Source organism: Marmota marmota, unplaced genomic scaffold (genome assembly GCF_001458135.2).
Source record: "Marmota marmota marmota unplaced genomic scaffold, marMar, whole genome shotgun sequence".
NCBI classification, from domain to species: Eukaryota; Metazoa; Chordata; class Mammalia; order Rodentia; family Sciuridae; genus Marmota; species Marmota marmota.
Genome location: NW_026000037.1, coordinates 22,613,855 through 22,636,230, shown reverse-complemented (window position 1 = coordinate 22,636,230; position 22,376 = coordinate 22,613,855). Strand labels below are relative to the sequence as shown.

At 36.6% G+C, this 22,376-nt stretch overlaps 1 protein-coding gene across 8 annotated transcripts in view; it reads right to left on the bottom strand.

Moving 5' to 3' along the window:
- The window catches only part of Uggt1 (UDP-glucose glycoprotein glucosyltransferase 1), a 108,098-nt gene extending 91,062 nt beyond the window's left edge, over nucleotides 1–17,036 (bottom strand). For 3 of the 8 annotated variants that reach the window (XM_048812157.1, XM_048812161.1, XM_048812162.1), the window contains exons 1-4: nucleotides 16,793–17,036; nucleotides 12,330–12,465; nucleotides 7,374–7,456; nucleotides 4,242–4,372 (exon numbers count right to left, since the gene is read on the bottom strand). In XM_048812157.1, coding sequence (XP_048668114.1) covers nucleotides 4,242–4,372; nucleotides 7,374–7,456; nucleotides 12,330–12,451 — 336 coding nt within the window. In that variant the 5' untranslated portion in view covers nucleotides 12,452–12,465; nucleotides 16,793–17,036. Of the gene's footprint in view, nucleotides 1–4,241; nucleotides 4,373–7,373; nucleotides 7,457–8,534; nucleotides 8,603–12,329; nucleotides 12,466–15,227; nucleotides 15,256–16,792 lie in introns of those variants that run through there. The other 5 variants (XM_048812158.1, XM_048812159.1, XM_015479105.2 and 2 more) reach the window with 5 other exon arrangements.
- Between the last annotated feature and the right edge of the window lie 5,340 nt (nucleotides 17,037–22,376).

The window sequence follows — 22,376 nt, the reverse complement described above, 5'->3', positions numbered from 1 at the left end:
CATTGTGTCAATCTACAACAAAATAATAAAAAAAAAAAGATAATACAAGACATAAAAAATAACTTTAAGTCAGAATTAGAAAAACTCACAAATGAGGTAATAAAACTCAAGAAAGAATTTTAGAGATTTTAAAAAATCATTTTAGAAATAAAAACTAAGCTATAAAGAATATGAAAATAAACACAACAAGTAATGATTTAAATTAAAGTAGCTCAGCCAAGCACAGAGGGACATGCCTGTAATCTCAGCAACTTCCAAGGCTAAAGCAGGAGGATCACAAATTCAAGACCAGCCTGGGCTGCTTACTTAGCAAGACCCTGTCTCAAAAATAAAAAGGGCTAGGGATGTAGCTCAGTGGTTGAGTGCCCCTGGGTTCAATCCCCAGTACTGAAAAAGAAGAAGAAGAAAAGAAATTAAGAGTAGCTCAAGGTTACAGCACTTGGCTAGCATGTGTGAAGCCTATGTCTGATCCCCTAGATTCAATTCCCAACACCACAAAACAAAACCAAAAAAGAAGTTAGAGGGGCTGGGGATGTGGCTCAAGCAGTAGCGTGCTCGCCTGGCATGCATGCGGCCCGGGTTCGATCCTCAGCACCACATACAAACAAAGATGTTGTGTCAGCTAAATACTAAAAAATAAATATTGAAATTCTCTCTCTCCCTCTCTCTTTAAAAAGAAAAAAGAAAGAAAAAAAAAAGAAGTTAGAGATAATGGCTGGGAGTATAGCTCAGTGCATGCTTAGCATGCATAAGGCCCTGGGTTTGATTCCCAGCACAAGACAGAGAAATAAAGAAGCAAAAGCAATTTTCTTAAATTTAAAAAAGAAAAAAAGCTGGGCACACACAGTAATCACAGAGGCTCAAGAGGCTAAGGAAGGAAGATGACAAGTTCAAAGACTCAGCAATTTAGTGAGAATCCAAGCAACTTAGCAAGACCCTGTCTCAAAATAAAATGTAAAAAAAAAGGGCTAGGGTCAGTGGTTAAGCACCCCTAAGTTCAATCGCTGGTACAAAAAAAAAAGAAAGAAGACATTCAAGAGAATAGGATGAACAATGAAGATCAGCAAAGAAAAATCAACATATATAATATGAATCACCGGAGAAAATATATAAACAAAAAAAAGGGGAAAGAACAAATTATAATGTAAAAAAAAATTCTGAAATAAAGAAACTATTTGAAATTCTGTACATATTGTATACCAATGTTTATAATATATAAAACAAAATATATAATATATAAACAAAAAAAAGGGGAAAGAACAAATTATAATGTAAAAAAAAATTCTGAAATAAAGAAACTATTTGAAATTCTGTACATATTGTATACCAAATAATACTGAACCATAAAAATCACCACTAAGTTATATTCTAGTAAATTATAACTTAAAAGAAAAAAATCCTCTGGACTTATAGACAAAAAGAGGATTGAGAATATAGCTCAGAGGTAAAGAAGCTGACTCATATGAATAAGGCCCTGGCTTTGATTTCAGCACTATTATGGACAAAAGATAGCACAAAAAAACTTTCAAGGGAAAGAAACTGAGATTATTATCACATTATATGTGGAAGACTATGATGAAAGATAAATGAATGGTTAAGATATCCAAGAAATGAAAATATGAACCAAAGTTTTATATCTAGACTTCAAGAGCAAAGGGCACATAGAAACAATTACCTTAACATACAAAAACTGAGTAAATATTGTTCCCATGAGCCATTCTTGAGGAATCTGCCAATAGCAACATCAAAAAAGCTAAATAATTAGAGAGTGAGTAATAAAGATATAAGTAATTATAGAACTAAGATGAAATGAGTTAGCCTAAAGTAAGACAATGTAATATGAAACTTCTATGCTCTATCTAGGGAGAATACTTTCATTAAAAAAAAAAAAAGTATCAAAACAAGAAAGAAAAGGACTGGGGATGTAGCTCTGTGGCAGGGCAACCCCTGGGTTCAATCTTCAGTATCACACACACACACACACACACACACACAAAAAAAAAAAAAAACAGTAGAATAGTGGAACATACACACTTCCTGATTTCCAAACTTACTACAAAGGGACAGCAATCAATGTGGTACTGGAAATAAAGATAGAAAAAAAGACTAGAAGAGAGAACCCAGAAATAAATGTTTGCATATATGGTCAACTGATTTATATATCAAATTATGATATGAACTACTATCCAGAATATATAAAGATTCCTACAACTCAACAAAAATCAAACAATCTGATTCAAAAATGGGCAAAGGAGTTAAAAAGGCATTTATTTCCCCAGAGAAGATATGCAGAATGACACTAAATAGATAAAAAGATGTTCCACATCATTAGTCTTAAAGAAACACAAATCAAAACCACAAGAACAAACCACTACAAACTCATTAGAATGGCCAATTTAAAAATCAGGAAATACCAAGTGTTGAGGAAGATGTGGAGATTAGAACCCTCATGCATTATTAATGGCAATGTAAAATGATGTGGCCAACAGTGAAATAACATCTATTTTTGTGAGGTGAAAAAAGTTCTGAAGATGCATTAATGCACCTAGTATCAATAAATTGTACACTTAAAATTAAGAGCAGCAAAAATCATAAATGTTATATGTATTTTACCAAAATAAAGGAAAAAATAAACAAAAACCTAAATGGTTAAACTAGAAGGATGATATTGAATTCTGGTAAATAAAGGCAAAGAATCAAGTAGGTGTTCTGCCTTTCCTATGTTGAACAATACCACCGAACAATACCAGATTAGGATATAAATCACATTCCAGAAACAAATGAATATGAAATGACAGGATGAATCACCACTTTACAACCCCCAAAGAATTAATAGATTTAGCACAGAGCAATAATGATTGCTAAATCAGAAAAAAAGAAACTAATTATTAGGTGTCTCTAAGAACAGAACATTACCTACAGACTGAACAAAGACCCAATTCTGATCAAGCTTCTGGACTCAACTGCCAATTTGTAGGAAACAGACAACAGAGGAAAAACTTGAACTGTGTCAGAACAACAAAATGTTGTTTTGTGATCAACAAAATATAGTCCATGAAAAAAAAAATCTACAGTGCAAACACTCCAAGTCATACAATGGAAAAAGGATGGAAGAAAACCTATAAATTAAGAAAAACCCTTCCAAAGATATCAAATTTTCTAACACTAGGTAAAACTAACTAAATTGAGTCGATGTGCATGCTTACACAATAAAATGATAGAGAACCGTAGGAGAAGATTCCAACAGAACATGACAATGTGGTTCCTTTCAGAAGACAAAAGGTGGCTGTGATGGGGTCAGAGCACATGGAGTGCTCATAGGGTGCCTGGTTAAGTCCTATTTCTCTGACTAGGTGAAAATCACAAGAATGCTCACTTTAAAATAATTCATTTGGGGCTGGGATTGTGGCTCAATGGCAGAATGCTTGCCTCGTATGTGAGAGGCACTGGGTTCAATCCTCAGCACCGCATAAAACATTAAATAAATGAATGAATGAATGAATGAATGAATGAAAGAAAAGAAAAAGAGGTAGAAGAGGTTTTTAAAAAATAATTCTTTATACTATATATGCATTGTGAGTGGTTCTCTATACCTATTTTATTTAATATTACAAAATGGTTTTTAAATGAACTTTTCTTTCATATCAAATGTCCACTTAATGTACACATATTTGTGTCTTCTGCTCCCCTCTTTGTCAAGATTCAAACAAGATTCCTGCACTACATTAAACATTTTTAAAATTCTCTCCTGAAGTTGCTGTCCTTTTTCTTTTCCTTTAATCATTTATTCATTGAAATAACCAGATCATTTGACTGCAAAAAGTTTCCCTAATGATAGATTTTCCTGATTACATCCCTGTGATGCTGCTTGACACTTCCTGTCTCCTGTATTTCCTGTGAACTGCTTTCAGATCTAAAGGCTGTGATTAGACTTAGGTTTATTGGTTTAGCAATATTACACCTCCCAGACAGTGTTACACACACAAAGTCTGGTTCCCTTTTTTGTGCAGATTTTTTTTTCCTTTCTCATGTAAACATAAGTGCAAATTACATCTTTAAGTATCTGTGATTTGAAGACTTAACATCAGCTTTGCTTATTATTTATAAATAAATCACAATCCCAGAAAAAGTCAGGCAAAAAAGTGATAGCTCTGTAATTCAATTCCAGAACAACTGCCATCTATCCAATTATCATGTCATACACCATTCAAAATGCTGTTAGCTAGAAGCACTAGATTTACCTGCTGGAAGGCCTGAATTGTAGCCGAGTAGGAACGAAGAGACAGACAAAATTTCAACAAATTCTGCTGTAGAGGTGACAAAAACTGAAATGCAGCTTCCAAAATCGCATGATAATAGGAATAATCAGTACCTGTTAAGGAAGAAAATTAACCAAAACAGTTGTATTTGACATGAGATATCCAAATAAGATAGTTTTTTTGAACTTCTGTCAAATGCTTAAAAATTCCCTAGAATATACAATGCAGTTGGATTATTCTTCTCTTCATCCTTTGGTTCAAACTATTCCCTCTTCCTGGACTATTTTCCCACTTACCTGGATGACTTACTCTTCCCTACTTTCAAAAGGAGAATTTAACTGTGAAATCACCTACTCTAGGAAGTCACCCAAATCTCTACTCCATGCATCAATGAACTAGTTACAGTATTTCTTGGATCCCAGAATATTTCTTTGCTTTCACATCATTTACTAAATTATTTATTCACTGTCTATCTACCACCAAACTAAACTTCAGGCCTCACAGGCAGAGGCCATGACTTATTTATCTGGGTATCCTGGGTACCTAGCATATGTTTTCTACCTAGCATATGCTATTTACTCAAATAACTAAAACAAATTTTCTAAAAAATAGAAACTGAGCAATGTGATGAGAAAATACAAGGCATTAAAAGAAACTGATAAATTCATAAAGTTTGAAAAACATTTAAACAAAAAGTTGACCCAAATTATTTGAACGGGAATAAAAAATCTATTAGTATGAAAAATTTCCCAGGTAAACAAAAACTACAAGATACTAAACAATAGTAAACTGTTTTTTTACCAAAAGAATGAGAAATAAGGATATATATCTGTCTTGTCTGTGTGTGTGTATATATATGTGTGTGTGTATATATATGTGTCTATATATTGTAAAAAATAAAAAAAATTATTCAATTTTAAAAGGAAAAGTATTAACATTTTTAAAAGCTGAATATAAAAGGTTCTATACAATATTAGCATCTTTTATACAGAAAAAGAGAACAGAAAGAAATACCTCAAAATGTTGCCAGAATATTAATGGTGTCAATCTTTGGGTGGTAGAAATATGAATATTTCAAATAAATAACATGTTTAACATACTCTATGATCACTTCCAAGAATTCATACTCCTGAAACTTTAACCAAGAACATATATCAAATATATTGAGGAAATTTCCTTTCAAATGTCAAATTTCAAGTCTCATTATAAAATCAACTTTGATAAATTTGTTCCATGAAATCCTGAAGTAAAATGGTTTTTGATAACTTAATTCTAGTTGACTCTAAATTATATAAGAATGCTTATTCAAAACCTTTATATATTTCTATCACAAAAAAAAGATTCAGACAACTATTAAAATGTATATTATTCTAATAAAATTGGTGTTATTTTAATGAAATTAAAAAGTTATACTGGGCATGGTGCCACAGGGCTGTAGTTCCAACTACATGGGAGACTAAGGCTTGGGCCCATGAGTTCAAGACCAACCTGGACACATAGCAAGACCCACATCTCAAAAAAAAAAAAGAGTTAAAAATCAATTTTAATAATTAACAGCAGTTACATAGTTTTCAAAATTTCTTCTTTAATAAGGACTTATACCTGTAAATGTAATATTCAAGGTATGAGTTGTTTTTGGGTTGTTTGGGGGTTTTTTGGTTTTTGGGTTTTTTTGTTGTTGTTGTTTTTGTACTAGGGATTGAAACCAGAGGCACTTTACCACTGAACCCCATACCCAGCCCTTTTTAATTTTTATTTCGAGACAGAGTCTTGCTAACTTGTTTAGGGCCTTAGTAAATTGCTGAGGCAGGTCTCAAACTTGTTGTTCCTCCTGCCTCAGCTTCCCAAGTTGCTGGGATCACAGGCATGCAGCACCATGCCCAGCTCAAGGTTTGAACTACAGTCATGTATCACTTATCGAAAGGATGTGTTCAGAGAACTGCATCATCATCATTAGGCGATTCAGTCACTGTGTAAACATCAGTGTACTTAACACAAACTAAGACAGCCATGATGTCATTAGGCAATATAATCTTATGGGCCCACCATCATATATGTGGTCCATAATTGACCAAAATATGATTATGCAGTGCACGACTATACTTGTACATCAGCATCTTTGACTGTATAACCTATGTCACTTATATCAAATTAGAGAATGTTTGTGAAAGCATATCATAAACAGTAATGAGTGACCCAGGATATATCACTAATTTGATACCTTGACACTCACGTGGTGGGTGGCTGGCAGGCATAATGGAAAACATTCTGGATGGCAGGAACTTAATGATAAAACTTAATAGATCACTTGTGTAATTAGTTCGTAACAAAAGAGAGTGAATCAGGTCAGATGGATATTAAATTAACACTAAATGGTTTAAAATAAAATTTTCTTCCACACTCTTAATAAAAGAACAATACAAATACTGGGACAAAAAGTCAAGGCTTATACTCAAATTTATAAACTGCATCAAAAATAATTATTTGGACCAGACGCAGTGGTCCAGGACTATAATCCCAGCAACTGGGAAAGCAAATGCAGGAGTATTGAAAGTTCAAGGCCAGTCTCAGCAACTTAATGAGACTCTCAACAACTTTGTGAGACCCTGTCTCAAAATAAAAAAATAAAAGGGATACAGCTCAGTGCTAAAGTGCCCCTGGATTAAATGCCCAGTCCCAAAAATAATAATTATTATTATTATTATTGTTGATATTATTATTATTTGGGCCAATAGTCCCAGCCACTCAGGAGGCTAAGTCAGAGGACTGCTTGAGCTCAGGGGGGTTCAAAGCCTGGGCAACACAGTAAGATCCCATCTCTTAAAAAATAAATAAATAAATAATTGGTATAAGTCTATGGGGATTATGGGTATGGCTAAGTGGTAGAGCATGTACTTAGCATTCACAAGGCCCCAAGTTCAATCCCTAACACCAAAAATAAATAAAATAACTGTGTGTGCTGTGATGGCTCTTCCTGCCTACCATCGCAACTCTAGCCCTTACAGATAAAAATGTTTTCCATTAACTGTCATGTCACACATACTATAAAAGAGACCACTTTTTCTAATATTTTCCCAGACACCAAAGTCAAAGAAGCATTTGCTTCAATTTTACCGTGATGATCTGATGATCCAATATTTTGACTGGCTTCTACAAAATTCCAAAATTTCTCTTGACTGTCTTCTGCTAAAAACTCACTGGGAGAAAAGGGGGAAATGTCAGAAAAAAAAAAAAAAAAAAAAAAAANTATATCAAATTAGAGAATGTTTGTGAAAGCATATCATAAACAGTAATGAGTGACCCAGGATATATCACTAATTTGATACCTTGACACTCACGTGGTGGGTGGCTGGCAGGCATAATGGAAAACATTCTGGATGGCAGGAACTTAATGATAAAACTTAATAGATCACTTGTGTAATTAGTTCGTAACAAAAGAGAGTGAATCAGGTCAGATGGATATTAAATTAACACTAAATGGTTTAAAATAAAATTTTCTTCCACACTCTTAATAAAATCTTCTAATATAAATATATTACTACAGAGAATAAAAAGGTTTAAAAGTTTCAAAATGTCCATGGTTTGGTTTTTAATTTATAATATATGTTAAACATTTTTACACACAATGTATATTTTCTTAACGCTAAGCAAGTCTTACTAGCTCATTAGCTCAATTAATAACTTATTAATAACTTTTTCATTTAATAGGTTAACAGCTATTTCTTAAGAAACCTGGAGTAATAAAAATGTTGTTAACAGGGAAGTCCCAATATAAAGAAAGCTTATGAAACCTCATTAGTAAAAATGCTACTGGTAATGGAAGCAGAATTAGGAATTGATCATTCTAGTACTAGTTCTGCTCAGTGATTTTCTGAAAGACCTTACAAAGAATAAAAAGTTTTGCCTAAGGTTCTCCCACAGAAAACATGAACCCTAAAAAAATATTAGGAGACTAAAATTTTGTTAACATCCAAAAATCCAAATTTTCAAGATCATCAAACTTGAATCTAAAATTAGCACTGATCTAACAAAATCAGATCTCAGAACTTAATGTTATCTTAATATTTTTTTCAGCCTTAAACTATTACCCTAAAATAATGACCACTCTGAATTTCCCTTTATTAAAGAATCTTAAAATCCCTAAGAGAAAATGCATGTAATAACTGAAAGAATGATTCATGTAAACTGGTTATCTTAGCTTCCAAGCCACAGTATTAATGCAGTGGTGATCTTTCAGTGTCTTAAAGCAAACTACAGATCTGTATCTCTGCTTACCTAGCCAAAGGAAGACTTTCCCATTACTTGTCAACACTGGGGTGTACAACTCTCACTCTACTCCACAGCTAGACACAGAAATATGGGAAAAATAAGAAACATTTCCTGGTAATGCACAGCTTCTCTAAAAATAGGTTGCTGAAAACACCTCTTATCATAATGTATTAAATTATTTAGTGCCTCCTGAGGGTACTATTTTTCTCAGCTTTGCATGATTTGCAAATAAACACAAAATTCATGAATTATAGCTGCGTTCATAAGTTAGCAGAGGGGTGGTATGTGACATACTCATCAGTTGTGATAAGAACAAAGATTCAGTTAGGCTAATTATGTGCTTTTCATACAATTACAGGAAAACTTCTTGAAATACACATTCTTTTTCATCCCACCACATAAATAAGTCTTAGAAGAGTCTTAAGAAAATGAATTACTGGATCCACTGAAATAATCCAGGAAGGAAGTAAATAGAAGACGTTATTAAAAAGAACGCTGCCATTTTTCTACAACATAACTAAGTTCACTTTTTATTTTGTTTCTTATACTCATTTCACTGAATAAATCCGTGGTCTTATAGATGAAAATTATATAATAGCTGAGATTTTGCTTTAAAAATATGCCAGTGGAGAAGGGGACAAGGTGGTAAGGGTGGTGGTAGCTACTGGACTTCAAATAATAATTGCTAAAAGGTCCAGGGAGAGCAGATTATACTGTTCTCTCCATTTGTAAGCATTCTGAAGTCTCAAAATAGGGATAGGGATGTAGTTCAGTGATAGAACACTTGTCTAGCACGCAAGAGGCCATGGGTTTGAGTCCCAGCACCACAAAAACAAAAGTCTGGAAAAATAAAAGAAATGTCCAAGACATGAAAAAAATTACTTACTAAGAAATCTCATAATAAGGGGCTGTGGCGTGGCTCAGCGGTAGAGCGCTCGCCTAGCATGTGTGAGGCTCTGGATTTGATCCTCAGCACCACATATAAAAAAATAAATAAAATGAAGGTATTGTGTCAATCTCATAATAAAAAGCTTTTCACTTATGACAAAAAAAAAAGAAAGAAAGAAACACCTGCAAACAACATAACTGTCCATCAGATAGCACAAACTGGTGGTTAATCTGTTTTCTTAGATTTCTAAAGTTATTGTTGGAGATCAGAAGAGGTATTTTCTACACAGGACTAGAAGGAGAAGGGAAAGGACTTAAGTATAAGAAGGGTCTGCTATGCAGCAGTCATTATACTTGGCATATCTAGCAATGTCAACAAATCCTTACAGCTACCAGCAGTTATAAGCATTTTCTAAATAAAGAAACTGTGATTTGAAGACAACAGAAACTTTTTTTAAGGGCACAGAGTTAGTAAATGAAAAAATCCAGAATATAAATTCATGTCTATTTGATTTCTATCTCTATCATGCTACACTCTTGGGCCATTAAAATACTAAGCACCCAATAAATGAGTATTGATTTCAACTTTATTAAAAATATCTGTTTACGGGGCTAAGATTGTAGCTCAGTGGTTGAGCACTTGCCTCGCATACATGAGGCACTGGGTTCGATCCTCAGTCCCACATATATAAATAAATAAAGATATTAAAAATATACATATTTTAAAGTAATAACTATTTACATAACATTTCTGTTAGTAATTATAGTTGTCAAAACATATTCAGGGGCTGGGGCTAGGGCTCAGTGGTAGAGCGCTTGCCAAGTATGTGTGAGACACTGGGTTCAATTCTCAGCACCACATATAAATGAATAAAATAAAGGTTCATCAAAATCTAAAAATAATTTTTTTTAAAAAACCATATTCAGGGTTTTACTTCAATCAAATACATATAATTACATTAGTGACCATGAAACTACAACCCCTTTCATTAAACACTGGCCATAATCTAAAATATATGCAGAAATATTTTTAGTCCCAAAGGGCTAAAGGCAAAGAAAGCAAAACGGTCTGTAATACCTGCACACCTTGATGTGCAGAAAAAGATTCTGACCCTTCATCCTCAACCAAATGGACAAAGTGCCATAACCCATCATTACACACAGGAGGGAAAAATAGTGGCCTCAGATAGCTCTGGAGGTAAACATGGAGTGGTTTCAGATAAGAAGAGTTCCATTCTGAGTTGCCTATAAGTCCCATTACCTTGGACATCTATTTGCAATTAGCCACAGAAAAGGCCTAAAAATAATGACCCAAAAGGCAAACAACCAGAGGTATCATGAAAAGGGGAGATGTTTGTGATGAGAAAGTTGGTGAAGGAAACATCATATTCTACCTATTTTATAGTGATCAAAAAAACTAAAAAGAAAAAAAAATTAAGCAATTAAGGCTGCAATTTTAGCAGGCATTCCCAAAAATCCATAAGTATATGTCATAAAAATCTTCTAGGACAAAGTACGAATACCAAGAAATTAATTAATATAAAAAAAAGTGAGATGTAAGTCAGTTAAGAATGTTAAGCAGAATATCACAAAACACCTGTTACGGTTAATTTTTTTTTTTTTTAATTTTTATTGTTGGTTACGGTTAATTCTTGAAGATTATTCAGAGAATAACAGCGAATCTCAATGACTTAGATTTATACTAGACAAATGATCCAAAATTAAATTAGCAAAAAGGAAACAAAAAAACTTTAGTTACTAGAGTCCTGGCTCAGGTAGTCAAATAACCTTCAGTCACTTCAATTTTATGACTACTAATGAAGTTCTGACATTTGAGGAGCTCAATACATTTATGAAATTAGTTACTGTAATATCCTATGAAATACAGTGTATGTTTGGGATTTGTTTTGGTGGGGCTTTTTGTCTTTTTTGCCATTTCACTGCTGGGAAAGGGGACGCAAAGAAATAATGGAAAATCTGTTAAGCAAAGTCTATTAGGCCCTGCACATGTCCAACTCAGCTTCTATGTGCCCCACGCCCCATGGACCCTCTTAGCAATACCAAATGTTGCTTAGAAAGGGCAACTACTCATATAAATAATCAATGGAACAAAATTCTGCTTTCATATTTTTTGAGGAATTAAGGGGAAAATATTAGTAGATAAAATTCTAAGTTGAAGATGACAAAGATAAACCACAAAGGTAACTGAAATATGGTATTTATATTATAAACACTAGCTAAAAAGCACACTAGGAATACAAGATTTCCCAAGAAATTGTTGCCTATATATTTTATTGATTTGAAGACATACTAGAGTTTTGTTGAAAATACTACCAATTTTAATTAAAGATAACTTCCTGATTTGATAAAAACACATCCTGATTTGGGAAATGTTAAAATGTAAACAATGTACATTTTAGAACAGGTAAAGCATGGTCTTTTCCTCTGCTCTTCCTCTCCCCCTGCTCTCCTTTGTCCTGGGGTCTTCTTCCAAGTTCTTAGGAAAAATGTGTCTTCGTTCGTTCCCCTACCTTAACAACCTCTTTTCTATTCTATTTATTAAACATTTCTTCAAATAAACAAAGATTTTTTTTTAAGTATAATACTCTCTTCCATTATTCCCACACTTAAACTTTTCCAAAAAAAATCACATGATAATTCAATCACTTCATTATATTTATCTAAGAAAGTTCCTAAATGTCTCTATGAATCAATACAGCCCTGTCCTAGGGAAAGACAGGTTCTGTATCCTAACAGGCTTTCTATGGCAGGTATTATAGTCTACACTGAAAGGGGCGGCTCTTAATAAATGCATCTGAGGATCATAATCTCACTCCCTAAAAAACACCTGAATATTCATGGCAGAGCCTACTTTTACACTCCAATATGTGAAAGAGAAAAATGTCTTTTTACCTGGCTTCTAACAACAGTGGGGTGGAAAACCACTTTGTTGTAAGAGAGGTTGTAATGGCTTTTGAATCTGCCTTTACTGAAGAGAACAGCCACAGTCCAGTGAGTGCAATCAGAAGTTCCATTTTATAGCAAAGCCCTAAAAGGAGAAAAAGAAGGTAAAGTTTAAATCTTAATACTTGGAGACACAAAATAACAATCTTAGTACCTTTAAAAAAAGATAACAATATTAATACTAGGAGCCACAAAATAACATTAAAGTTACAGAAACAAACATTTTTAAAGGTACACAGCACTTCATAGCTACATAGTCTAATAGATATTTTCTGAGTAACTGATACATAACTAAAGGCAGGTAGCATATTTTATTCTTCCCTACTGAGGTTCCAGTTCACTTTCTCCAGTCTATTCTAACAGAAATATAAAAGTCAGTGGGTGGCACAGCAGGTTGCATGTAACCGGATTTTATAAAACATGGCAATAAAGCTGAGACACATGGAACACAAATGATGGATGGTTGTTATGGGTTGAATTTTATCTTCCAAAAAAGATATGTTGAAGTCCTAACCCCCAGTAACCTAACCTCCAAACTATGAACTTACTTGGAGACAAGGTCTTTACACAGTGATCAATAAAGATAAGGTCTTTAGGATGGGCTAATCGAATATAACCAATGTTATAAAAGAGAAACTTGAACACAGAAACAGAAAACAATATGAAGAGACACAGGAAGATTGCCAGGTGAAGCCAAGGAATGCCTGCTGCTATCAAAGAAAATATGCAAAAAATAAAATCTTTGGAAAATAGAGCTAACCAAAGCAGATATTTGACAATGAAATCTATAGGGAGTGATTACCAGCTACAGGAATCTACTAAAGTTATTGACATATCCCAAAGAAGAGAGAGCAAGGACCCCAACTTATACATACAACTTTAGATCACTCTCAGACTATAAAATAGGAATAACAATCTATCACACAGAATCACTGAGAAAATGAAAAGGCAATATGAAAATCACTTTGTAAAGTGCAAAAACTACTATCCCAGAATCAATCACTGTAGTAAGAACATTTTATCATAAGAAAAACAAATTGTAAATTATATAATGGCATATCATCAAAAATAGGCCCTGGAAATTTATTCTCTGTGGCTAGGAGGAAAAAAAATTCTCCAAAAAAGTCACTTGAATTTCTAAATTGGAGACAAAGCATATGAAGCATATCGAAGCATTATTATGATTCTGGCTATGTTTACAATTTGTCCTGAAAGGGCCTAGATGCTTAATACCCACGAAGTGGTGATTCCTGATGACAACTGAACACCACTACGCAGTAACCCCAGGCAGACAGCAAGTAGATTGTGGTTAGGGAACTAGGGGCACAATAAAAGCCCGCTGAGAAACCTCAGCCTTTACAGAACAATGACTTTGGGCTAAGCTCATGTTAGATGTTCTAAATGTATCATGTTACCTAATCTTTACATAATAATCTGGGAACTGAAGTTCCTTGAGGGTAGCAACCTTGTTTGCTTTCTTCAAAACAGAAAACAATACAAGTACCTGGCACATGGTAGGCAGTCCATAAATAAGTTACATGAATGGATAATAACATCCCCACTTCAAGAAAATAAAAGCTCAGAGGGGCTTTTACCTTAGGCATACTGGGAAACTAATAAACAGCACCTTGGAACCCATACCTACCTGTTTTTAAAGTTCTAAAGTACCATCCTGTCTCCCCTTGTTCTCTGGTTTTAGGAGAAAGAAGAATTCATACCGCACAGACTGAGAATAAGCAAAGGCCTCACTGTGAGAACCAAGGCAATCCAAGGATTTTTCATGAAACAAGAACCTGGGACACAAGTGGCTGAGAGAGGAACAGTTTCAACCCAAAACCAAGGAAGTAGGCCTGAACCTGGAATGAAAGCAAACTGACAAACAAGCCTGACAAATCCATACTTAGACTAGCTTCAGGGACTGAATGTGAGCTCCCCAAAAGCAGGAAATTCTGTCATGGTCACCGTGCCTAGCATATTGCCTGGAACACAGGAGGTACTCAGCCTGAAATAAACAAGCTTCATTCATTAAAGGAAGAAAAAAAACCAATAGAACAGAAAGAAGTATGGAGCTGGGTTGTTCCCCAGCACCTCCCCCTCCAAATTGCTGTTTGGCAACATCTAAAATTTGCCAGGCACATGGTGATGTACACCTATAGCTCCAGCATTTGGGAAGCTGAGGCAGGAGCACTGCTTGAGCCCAAGAAGTTCAAGACCTCTGCTCAAAATAAAAACAAAATAAAAAAAGAAGGGAGTGTGGCACCAAGAATAAAGCTCATACAAACAGGCTAGGACTATAAGAAAGATGAAAATGAAAATCCTACATATCTATGAGTTACCCAGAGGTCCCCTTGTTCTGTTTAAAGAGAAAGTGTCTGTTTTTGAGAAGGCACAACACCACTAGAGATGAGAACAAGAGAAAAAATACACATTAAAGAGTTTTGCCTAACCCCACATTGTTTCTACAAGTAACACCACAGGAAAAGGTTGTCCAAAGAAACAGAAGAATCTCACTCAAGTGCTGTTTGTTTGTTTGTGGATGTCTTCGTCTTATGAGATCTTTTATTATTCAGATCCTAATGGCTCTTCAATGTTGCTCATAAAGATGAACAGTCTGAGTGATAAGAGCTGTCAAACTGCAGTGTGGCACTGCACAATCACAGGCACAATGCTTGTACTATGATGGCTAAATAGAAAACACTCTTAGGTTCTAAGTCCAACTGTACCATCAAATATCTGTAAGATATTACTATGCTTAAATTAAAATGATACCTTTTGCTCATTTATCTACAGTAAGATATAGAAAATATAAAAGAAAAATTAGGGCTGGGGTTGTGGTTGAGTGCTCACCTAGCACACGCAGGCCCTGGGTTTGATCCTCAGCACCACATAAAAATAAATAAAATAAAGGTATTAAAATATATGTATATAAAACGAAAAATTATGTATGGTTAATACTTCATTTTTTAGAAAACAACTGGCAGAGTGATGTTAAGTCATCACCAACTTTCTCATCTTCCATTTTTACAGTGGAGAGAACAGCTAACAAACATTTTAAAAATAACCTGCAATATGCAAGTTTATGTGGTCAACTAAGTTTCAACATAGTTGGTAGTAAAGAGAAAAACTACTAGGAAGCAACTTCTAAGAATTAACTTCTCAACTAATTAGGTTTACATTGATACATGCATATCAATTAGCAAAGCCGTTTGCGGTGAACAACATAAATCTAATTTCAGCTGAAAGTATATTGTATTTGACCTTAAAATGATCAGAGAAGTTTAATTGCAGAAGTAATAACTAAATTTTCTCGTAGTTAAACTTATTCCGTTGAAGTTAAACCTGCATTAAGATACGGTGTCGGTGCAGCTGGACACGGTAGCACACGCCTGTAATCCCAGCTGTTCCAGAGGCTGAGGATCACAAGTTCAAAGCCAGCCTCCATGATTTAGCTCAGTGATTTAGCTCAGTGAGACCCTGTCTCTAAATAAATACAACAAAGGGCTGGGGATATGACTCAGTGGTGTGTGTGTGTGTGTGTGTGTGTATACACACACACACACACACACACACATAAAACGTATTATGTTTACTTCTCTTAATAAAAAGTTTCAAATAAGTTCATCAAATGCAAACCTAGTGGAAAGGCTACAATCATCTCCACTTTTGTGGTGTTAAACTATTTAAAATGCCTTCAAGTATTGCCAGGTACAAGGTATTTCAAGAAAAGAGGGCACTTTATACTAAAATTGTTCAGCAAGTGCACCGATGAATGATTCTAAAGCATAGTAAGGACTAAGAATAAACAAAACATGTCCCTTCACAAATCTGTAAAATACGCCAAACAAGATAGAGATTTCGGCCAAGGAACAAGAACAGTTAACATTCATAACTTATTGGCGATGCACGCAGATATTCTTCTGGAAGATCCCACACTAAAAGTGAAACCGGATCATCCAATTTCCAGCCAACAGAGCATAGCATTAAATGAAAACGGCAACCAATATGCCTCCCCCGAATTCATGGTAAGGAAAACAGAAATCTATAAAAAAGACCAAATAGTTCATCAACCAGAATCCTGCAAAGTGCTGGTTCTCGACCTACTTAGGGTCAGGCTTGGTGTAGATTCATGTTAGGGCACTTCCTCCATCTGCACTTTCGTATGTGGGTCTGAGAGCTCTTCAAAGAAGGCTTGAGACCGATCAAGAGTCCGCCACCACCCCGGAGCAAGAGCTACCTTGCACCGACGACCACTGCGGACAACCTGGGCTCCTGAGGAGGAGGAAGGCTGAGACGATGGAGGAGAAACTGAGTCAGGGTAAAGGCGGAAGCTCAAGGTGACCTGAGCACAGGGTCGCCTCGCGCCCCAGACCCTCTCCTCATCTACGAGGCCTCCCCACTCCGCCCCTGGGTACCTGTCACTGGTCGCGCAGCCGCGACACACGCGCTGCTCGCGACCCCCTGGCTGCCCACGCACCGGCCGCGTTTAGTCCACTACAGCGCCTGTGACTACGCCGGGGCGGGGCGGCAGCGACAGCGGCAGAGGCTGCGCCAGTGAGAAGCCGACACGCGCCTTTCCCGCGGCTCGGCTCACTAGCCGGTCCCAGAGCAAAAGCCTAGCAGCCAGCCGCCCCTCTACTTCCGCTTCCTAAAGGCGAAGACTGGAGGACTTCCGAATACCGAGTTGTGACCAAGGCGGTCCAGAGCGTCGCGCTGCCGCCATCTTGTCTCCAGGCAGACCCCGCCCCTTTCCTTAGTCCCGCCCCGTCCCCTAGCTTGGTGAAGGCGCCCGCGAGTCGGCCAGGCTACCCCCGGCGGCCGAGACCTGAAACCTTAACCCCCCTGGGGAAGCCAGAAAGCGAGTTCGGTCTTCAGTTTTTCCGATCTGGACTCTGTGGCCTACCCAATCTCTCCTAATTAAAATCACTGTTGTACGGGAAGAGAAATTGTCTTAATGTTTCTGAGCATCTTAGACTTTATTCGAAAACCTGAAATTTGACAGCTTCGGTTCCAGGTGGACTAGGGTGGGACGTAAGGGACGAAGACTAACTTATTGGAGCCCTTTAGTTTATCTCATAGGGGCAGTGGCAACTTAGTCTACAGGAACGAAAGTTTTTGTCCTATGAATTTTTTTTTTTCTATTATAAGTCAGTGTGGAATTGTTTTAGAATATGTGACCACCGAACAGATCATTTTACGCACGCAGAAGTGAATGCCTCTCTGAAGGGTCTATTTTTAACTATTAAGTCAAAGTGAACTAAAAGCCAAGAACACTTGGAAAAGCACATTAAAAAGTGTACAATTTTCACTGACTATTAATTATATGACACAAAGATGACCTTCCCTGCAAATGTCAGAACAAAGACTAAAAAACTTTTTCTCAACATAATTGTTGTGTGTCTACTGTTCTTATGAACTTCTGTAGCTAGCTGTTGGGTTAGCTTTTCTAGAAAAAAAAAAATGGAGTTTAAAAAATTATTGAATATAAGCGTCTTAAAATTTATTTCCTGCGGGAATTTTTGTGTAAGTAGCTTTCCATAGTGTGTTTTCTACCCCCTTTTAAATCAGGACAGGTGATGCTTTCATAAAAAAGGAATTGTTGCAGGCCAGTGGCACACACCTCTAATCCCTGTGACTCGGTGAGGCTGAGGCAATAAGAGACCAGCCTAAGCAACTTGGTGAAACCCTGTCTCAAAATTTAAAATGAAACCAAAAAGAAATGCTACAGAACAAATACATTGTAACCAGGAGCACAATTGCTAGATTATATGGTAAATATATATTTTTAAACTATTTTCTAGAATGGCTTTGCCATTGTACATTTCTACCACCAATGGTTTTTGTTGTTATCATTGCATATTCTGTTAAAAAAAAAATGGATATAATTCTTATTCCTGTTTCTCTATAGACACAAGAGCAATTCCCCTCTGACTATTTTTAACATTTTCTCTTCATCTTTGCTTTTTGTAGTTTTAATGCAATATGCTTACATGTACATTTTTATCATTTATTCTATGTATTCTATTTATTCTATTTATTATCTGAGCTTCCTAGATTTGTGGATTGAATACCATCATTAAGTTTGGAAAATTCTTAATGGTTACTTCAAATATATTTTTTGCTTCTTTTTTTCTTCTTTATAGTATTCACATTATGCACATGTTATATCTTTTGTAATTTTCTCACAGTTTTTGAATATTCTGCTCTGGTTTTATCATTTTTTTCTCTGTTTCAGTTTGAGCTGTTTCTATTGATATGCCTTCTTCAGTTTCACTGATTCTTTCCTTGACCATGTCCAGTAGGTTGCTTAGTCAGTCCATCAAAGGCCTTCTTTTTGTTTTGGTAAAAGGGGCTTTGATGTCTATATTTCCTTTTAATACAGTTTCTGTTTGTCTGTCTGTCTGTCTGTTTGTTTGTTTGATAGTAGGGATTGAACTTAGCAATGCTTTACCAACTAACTATATCCTCAGCCCTTTTCATTTTTTTGTTTTGAGACAGGGTCTCACTTAGTTGCACAGGCTGGCCTCAAACCTGAGATTCTACTGCCTCAGCCTTCTGCGGTGCTGGGATCACAAGAGTGGGCCATGGCACCCAGCTCACCCTTGTTTTCTTGCATGTCATTGACTTTGTCCATCAGAGTCCTTAGATTGTTAAAGTTACTTTATATTAATCTGATAATTCTGAAATTTTGGCATATCTGATTGTGATTCAGATGCTTGCTGTTTCTCTTCAGTTGGATTTTTTTTCCCCTTGCCTTTTAGATGCCTGTAATTTTATGTTAAAAGAGGGATATGATGTTTGGGTAAAAGAAACTGAGGCAAACAAGGCACAGTGTTGCACACCTGTAACCCTAAGCTTGGGTGGCTGAGGAAAGAACATCATAGGTTCAAAGCCAGCCTTAGGAACTTAGCAAGGTTCTAAGCAACTTAGCAAGACCCTGTCTCATAATTAAAAAAAAAAAAAAAAAATTAAAAAGGGCTGGAGATGTGGCTCATTGGTTAAGCACGCCTGGGTTCAACTGCTGGTTCCAAAATGAAAAGAAAAGAAACTGAAGCAAATAGTCATTTATGTAAGGTTTTCAGCCTTTGTTATGGAGAATACTGAGTTTATTTCAAAACTGTGACTTTTCATCATCCCTTGACCAAACATGAAGGGCTTTTTTTTTTTTTTTTTTTCTATCTTCACTGTTAAAACCTAGTAAAGCTCCTAGAGGTAAAACCTACAATAAAGCAGGGGGGCCCCATCAGTCTGGGAACCCCTCCGCCTTGTGGAGTTTTCATCTTTCAAGCTAATTTACACTTAGGCTCTAGAAATTTGCCAACTTATTAAATGTTCCAATCCATTACTGAACCCAGGGCACCTGCTTCAAGTGAGCTAATCTTTATTCAGTGTGTCTGCTCTGTGGATTTGGAATGGCAATTGGTCCTTCAACTTCAGTTCTCTATTGGTTTTCGGGGTGATTAGTTTTTTTTTTTTTTTTTTTTTTTTGTGAAGGCAAGAGGGATGATGGCAAGCTCTTTATAGATAGAATAGAAGCTAGAAGTCCAAGACTCAGACCATCTAAGATGAATCAGTGGCAGAATGCAGGCCTCTAGACCAGTGCTGTTCAATAAAAACAGTATGTGGAGCCCATACACAATATTATTGGGTTTTATTTATCATCATCATCATCATCATCATTTCGGTATCAGGATGGAATCCAGGAGTGCTCAACCACTGAGCCACATGCTCAGTCATTTTTTATTTTTTAATTTGAGACAGGGTGTCAATAAGTTCCTTAGTGCCTCAATAAATCGCTGAGATTGACTTTGAACTTGCAATCCTCCTACCTCAGCCTTCTGAGCTGCTGGGATTATAGGCCTCTTTGTCCAGCTCCATCATTTTGCAGTTGGGATTGAACCCAGGGTCTCTCTTATGCTACCATGTGCTTTACCTCTGAGGTATATCCCCAACCCACATATACAATCTTAAGTTTCCCAGTAGCCATATTAAGAAAGTACAAAGTAATAGGTAAAATTAACTTTGAGAACATTTTATTTAACCCAATACATCTGATATCTTGTCATTTAAACATATAATTACAAAATATTGTTAAGATATTTTACTCTTTGTGTGTGTGTGTGTGCGCACGCGCGTGTGCGCATCTTTGAAATCTAGTATACACTGTAAGCTTACATTTCTTATTTATGTATTTACTTTGGTACTGGGAATTAAACCAGGGGTGCTTTACCACTGAACTATATCCCTGTCACGATGGCAAAAGGTGAGACTTATGCAGCTCAGGGGGAGAAATAAAGAAGGTCCACACGCTTCTGCCCTACCCTAGTCAATGCTTTATTCACTCAGATTACTCAATACAATTTCTTAATCAAGAAAATGACAATCCTTAATGCTAGGCACTGCAATAGACATAATCAATTCATAGCAAACAATTCTAAGCACTGCAAACACACTTAATCATGACAGACATTCCCTCTGCTTGCTACATTCAAGTGTCAGATCAAAAGTCTCATGCCTTAGGCTCTAAGTCCAGCAGATGCACACTCACTCAGACCTCAGTGATCAGGTTAGGAACCAAGGCAAGCTTATCCTGGGATGGAGCTGATGGCTAGTTGAGGGGAGGGTCATTGTGAGAAGTTGCAGCTCTCCCCAGGGTCAAGAAGTGGCTGTAGAGTTTGAGAGTGGTGAGGAAAATGCAGAGGATCAGCAAATGATGATAAGTGTTGGGATGTCAGTCCAGGTCCTCATCAGGCCTTCAATGTGAGAGTATCAGCTGGCTGAATGTCTGTTCATTTGCTCTATTATTTATATCAAATTTGGGGGCTTTTGACCCCCCCTTTCAGTCCCTATCAGCTGTCACCTGATCTCTCAGTGACATCATTTACTCTGGAGTTAAAACTTCTGGGCTGGTGGTCCCCACCCAGATCTTTTCACCTTTCCCTCTTATGGGGAAGTACAGCCTGCCAGGGGCTTCACTCTGAGTTTATCAGGGTAGGGATAAGTGACTTGTTTGTGCCTAAGGGCTACACTGGTGGGCTCCATTAGGCGTGTCTGGTGAGACTGTGGGTTTCAAACTGGAGTTTTTAAAATGGAGTTGCTAAGGCTCAGGCCTAAGGCCATCTTCACAATCCCAGCCCTTTCTAATTTTTATTTTGAAACAGGGTCTTTCTAAGTTGCTGAGGGTGGCCTCAAATCCTCCTGCCTCATCCTCCAGAGCTGCTGGGATTACAGGTATGTGCCACCATGTCTGGCTCTTAGAGTATATTTCAATTCATCCCTCAATAGTTTCTCAATAACCACTGTTCCTTTTCCTACTGCCTGAAGGGTCCTCCCATTTTACCCACAAAATTTTCTCAACTCTTCCTCCCAGTCTATGTCAACATATGTCTTCCTGACGGCTCCACAAAAGTCCACCTTCTTTTTGCCATTCTATCATTTTTTTTATAGTATGCATTTCCCCCCTTAGGTGTCACTCCATGAGAACAGGGACATCATTTAGTTCAGTGCTACATATTCATCCCCTAGAATGGTGCTCAGCCAATGAGCACTATATATCTGTGGTAACCTGCTCCATCCATGGAGACACGGTCAACTGAGATGTCCTGCTGCTGTTCTTGTGCCACTGGCCTGTGAACAAGGGAAATGCCCATGGTAGGGACAGCCCTGGAGCTGCTGGCAAGATAGAGCATTGAATCCTCCAGGTTTATAAGCTGTTTCCTTCTTTCTTTCTTTCTTTCTTTCTTTCTTTCAGAAAGGGTATTGCTGAATTGCTTAGGACCTTACTAACTTGCTAGCTGGCTTTGAACTTGTGATCCTCTTGCCTCAGTCTCCCCACTGAGATTACATCATGTGCTACCATGCCCAACTTGTAAGCTGTTTCTTATTCAGAAAACTAACACTTGGGCTAGGGATATAGCTCAGTTAGCAGAGTGCTTGCCTTGCATGCATGAGGCCATGGGTTCAATCCCTAGCACCACCACAAAAAAAAAAAAAAAAAAA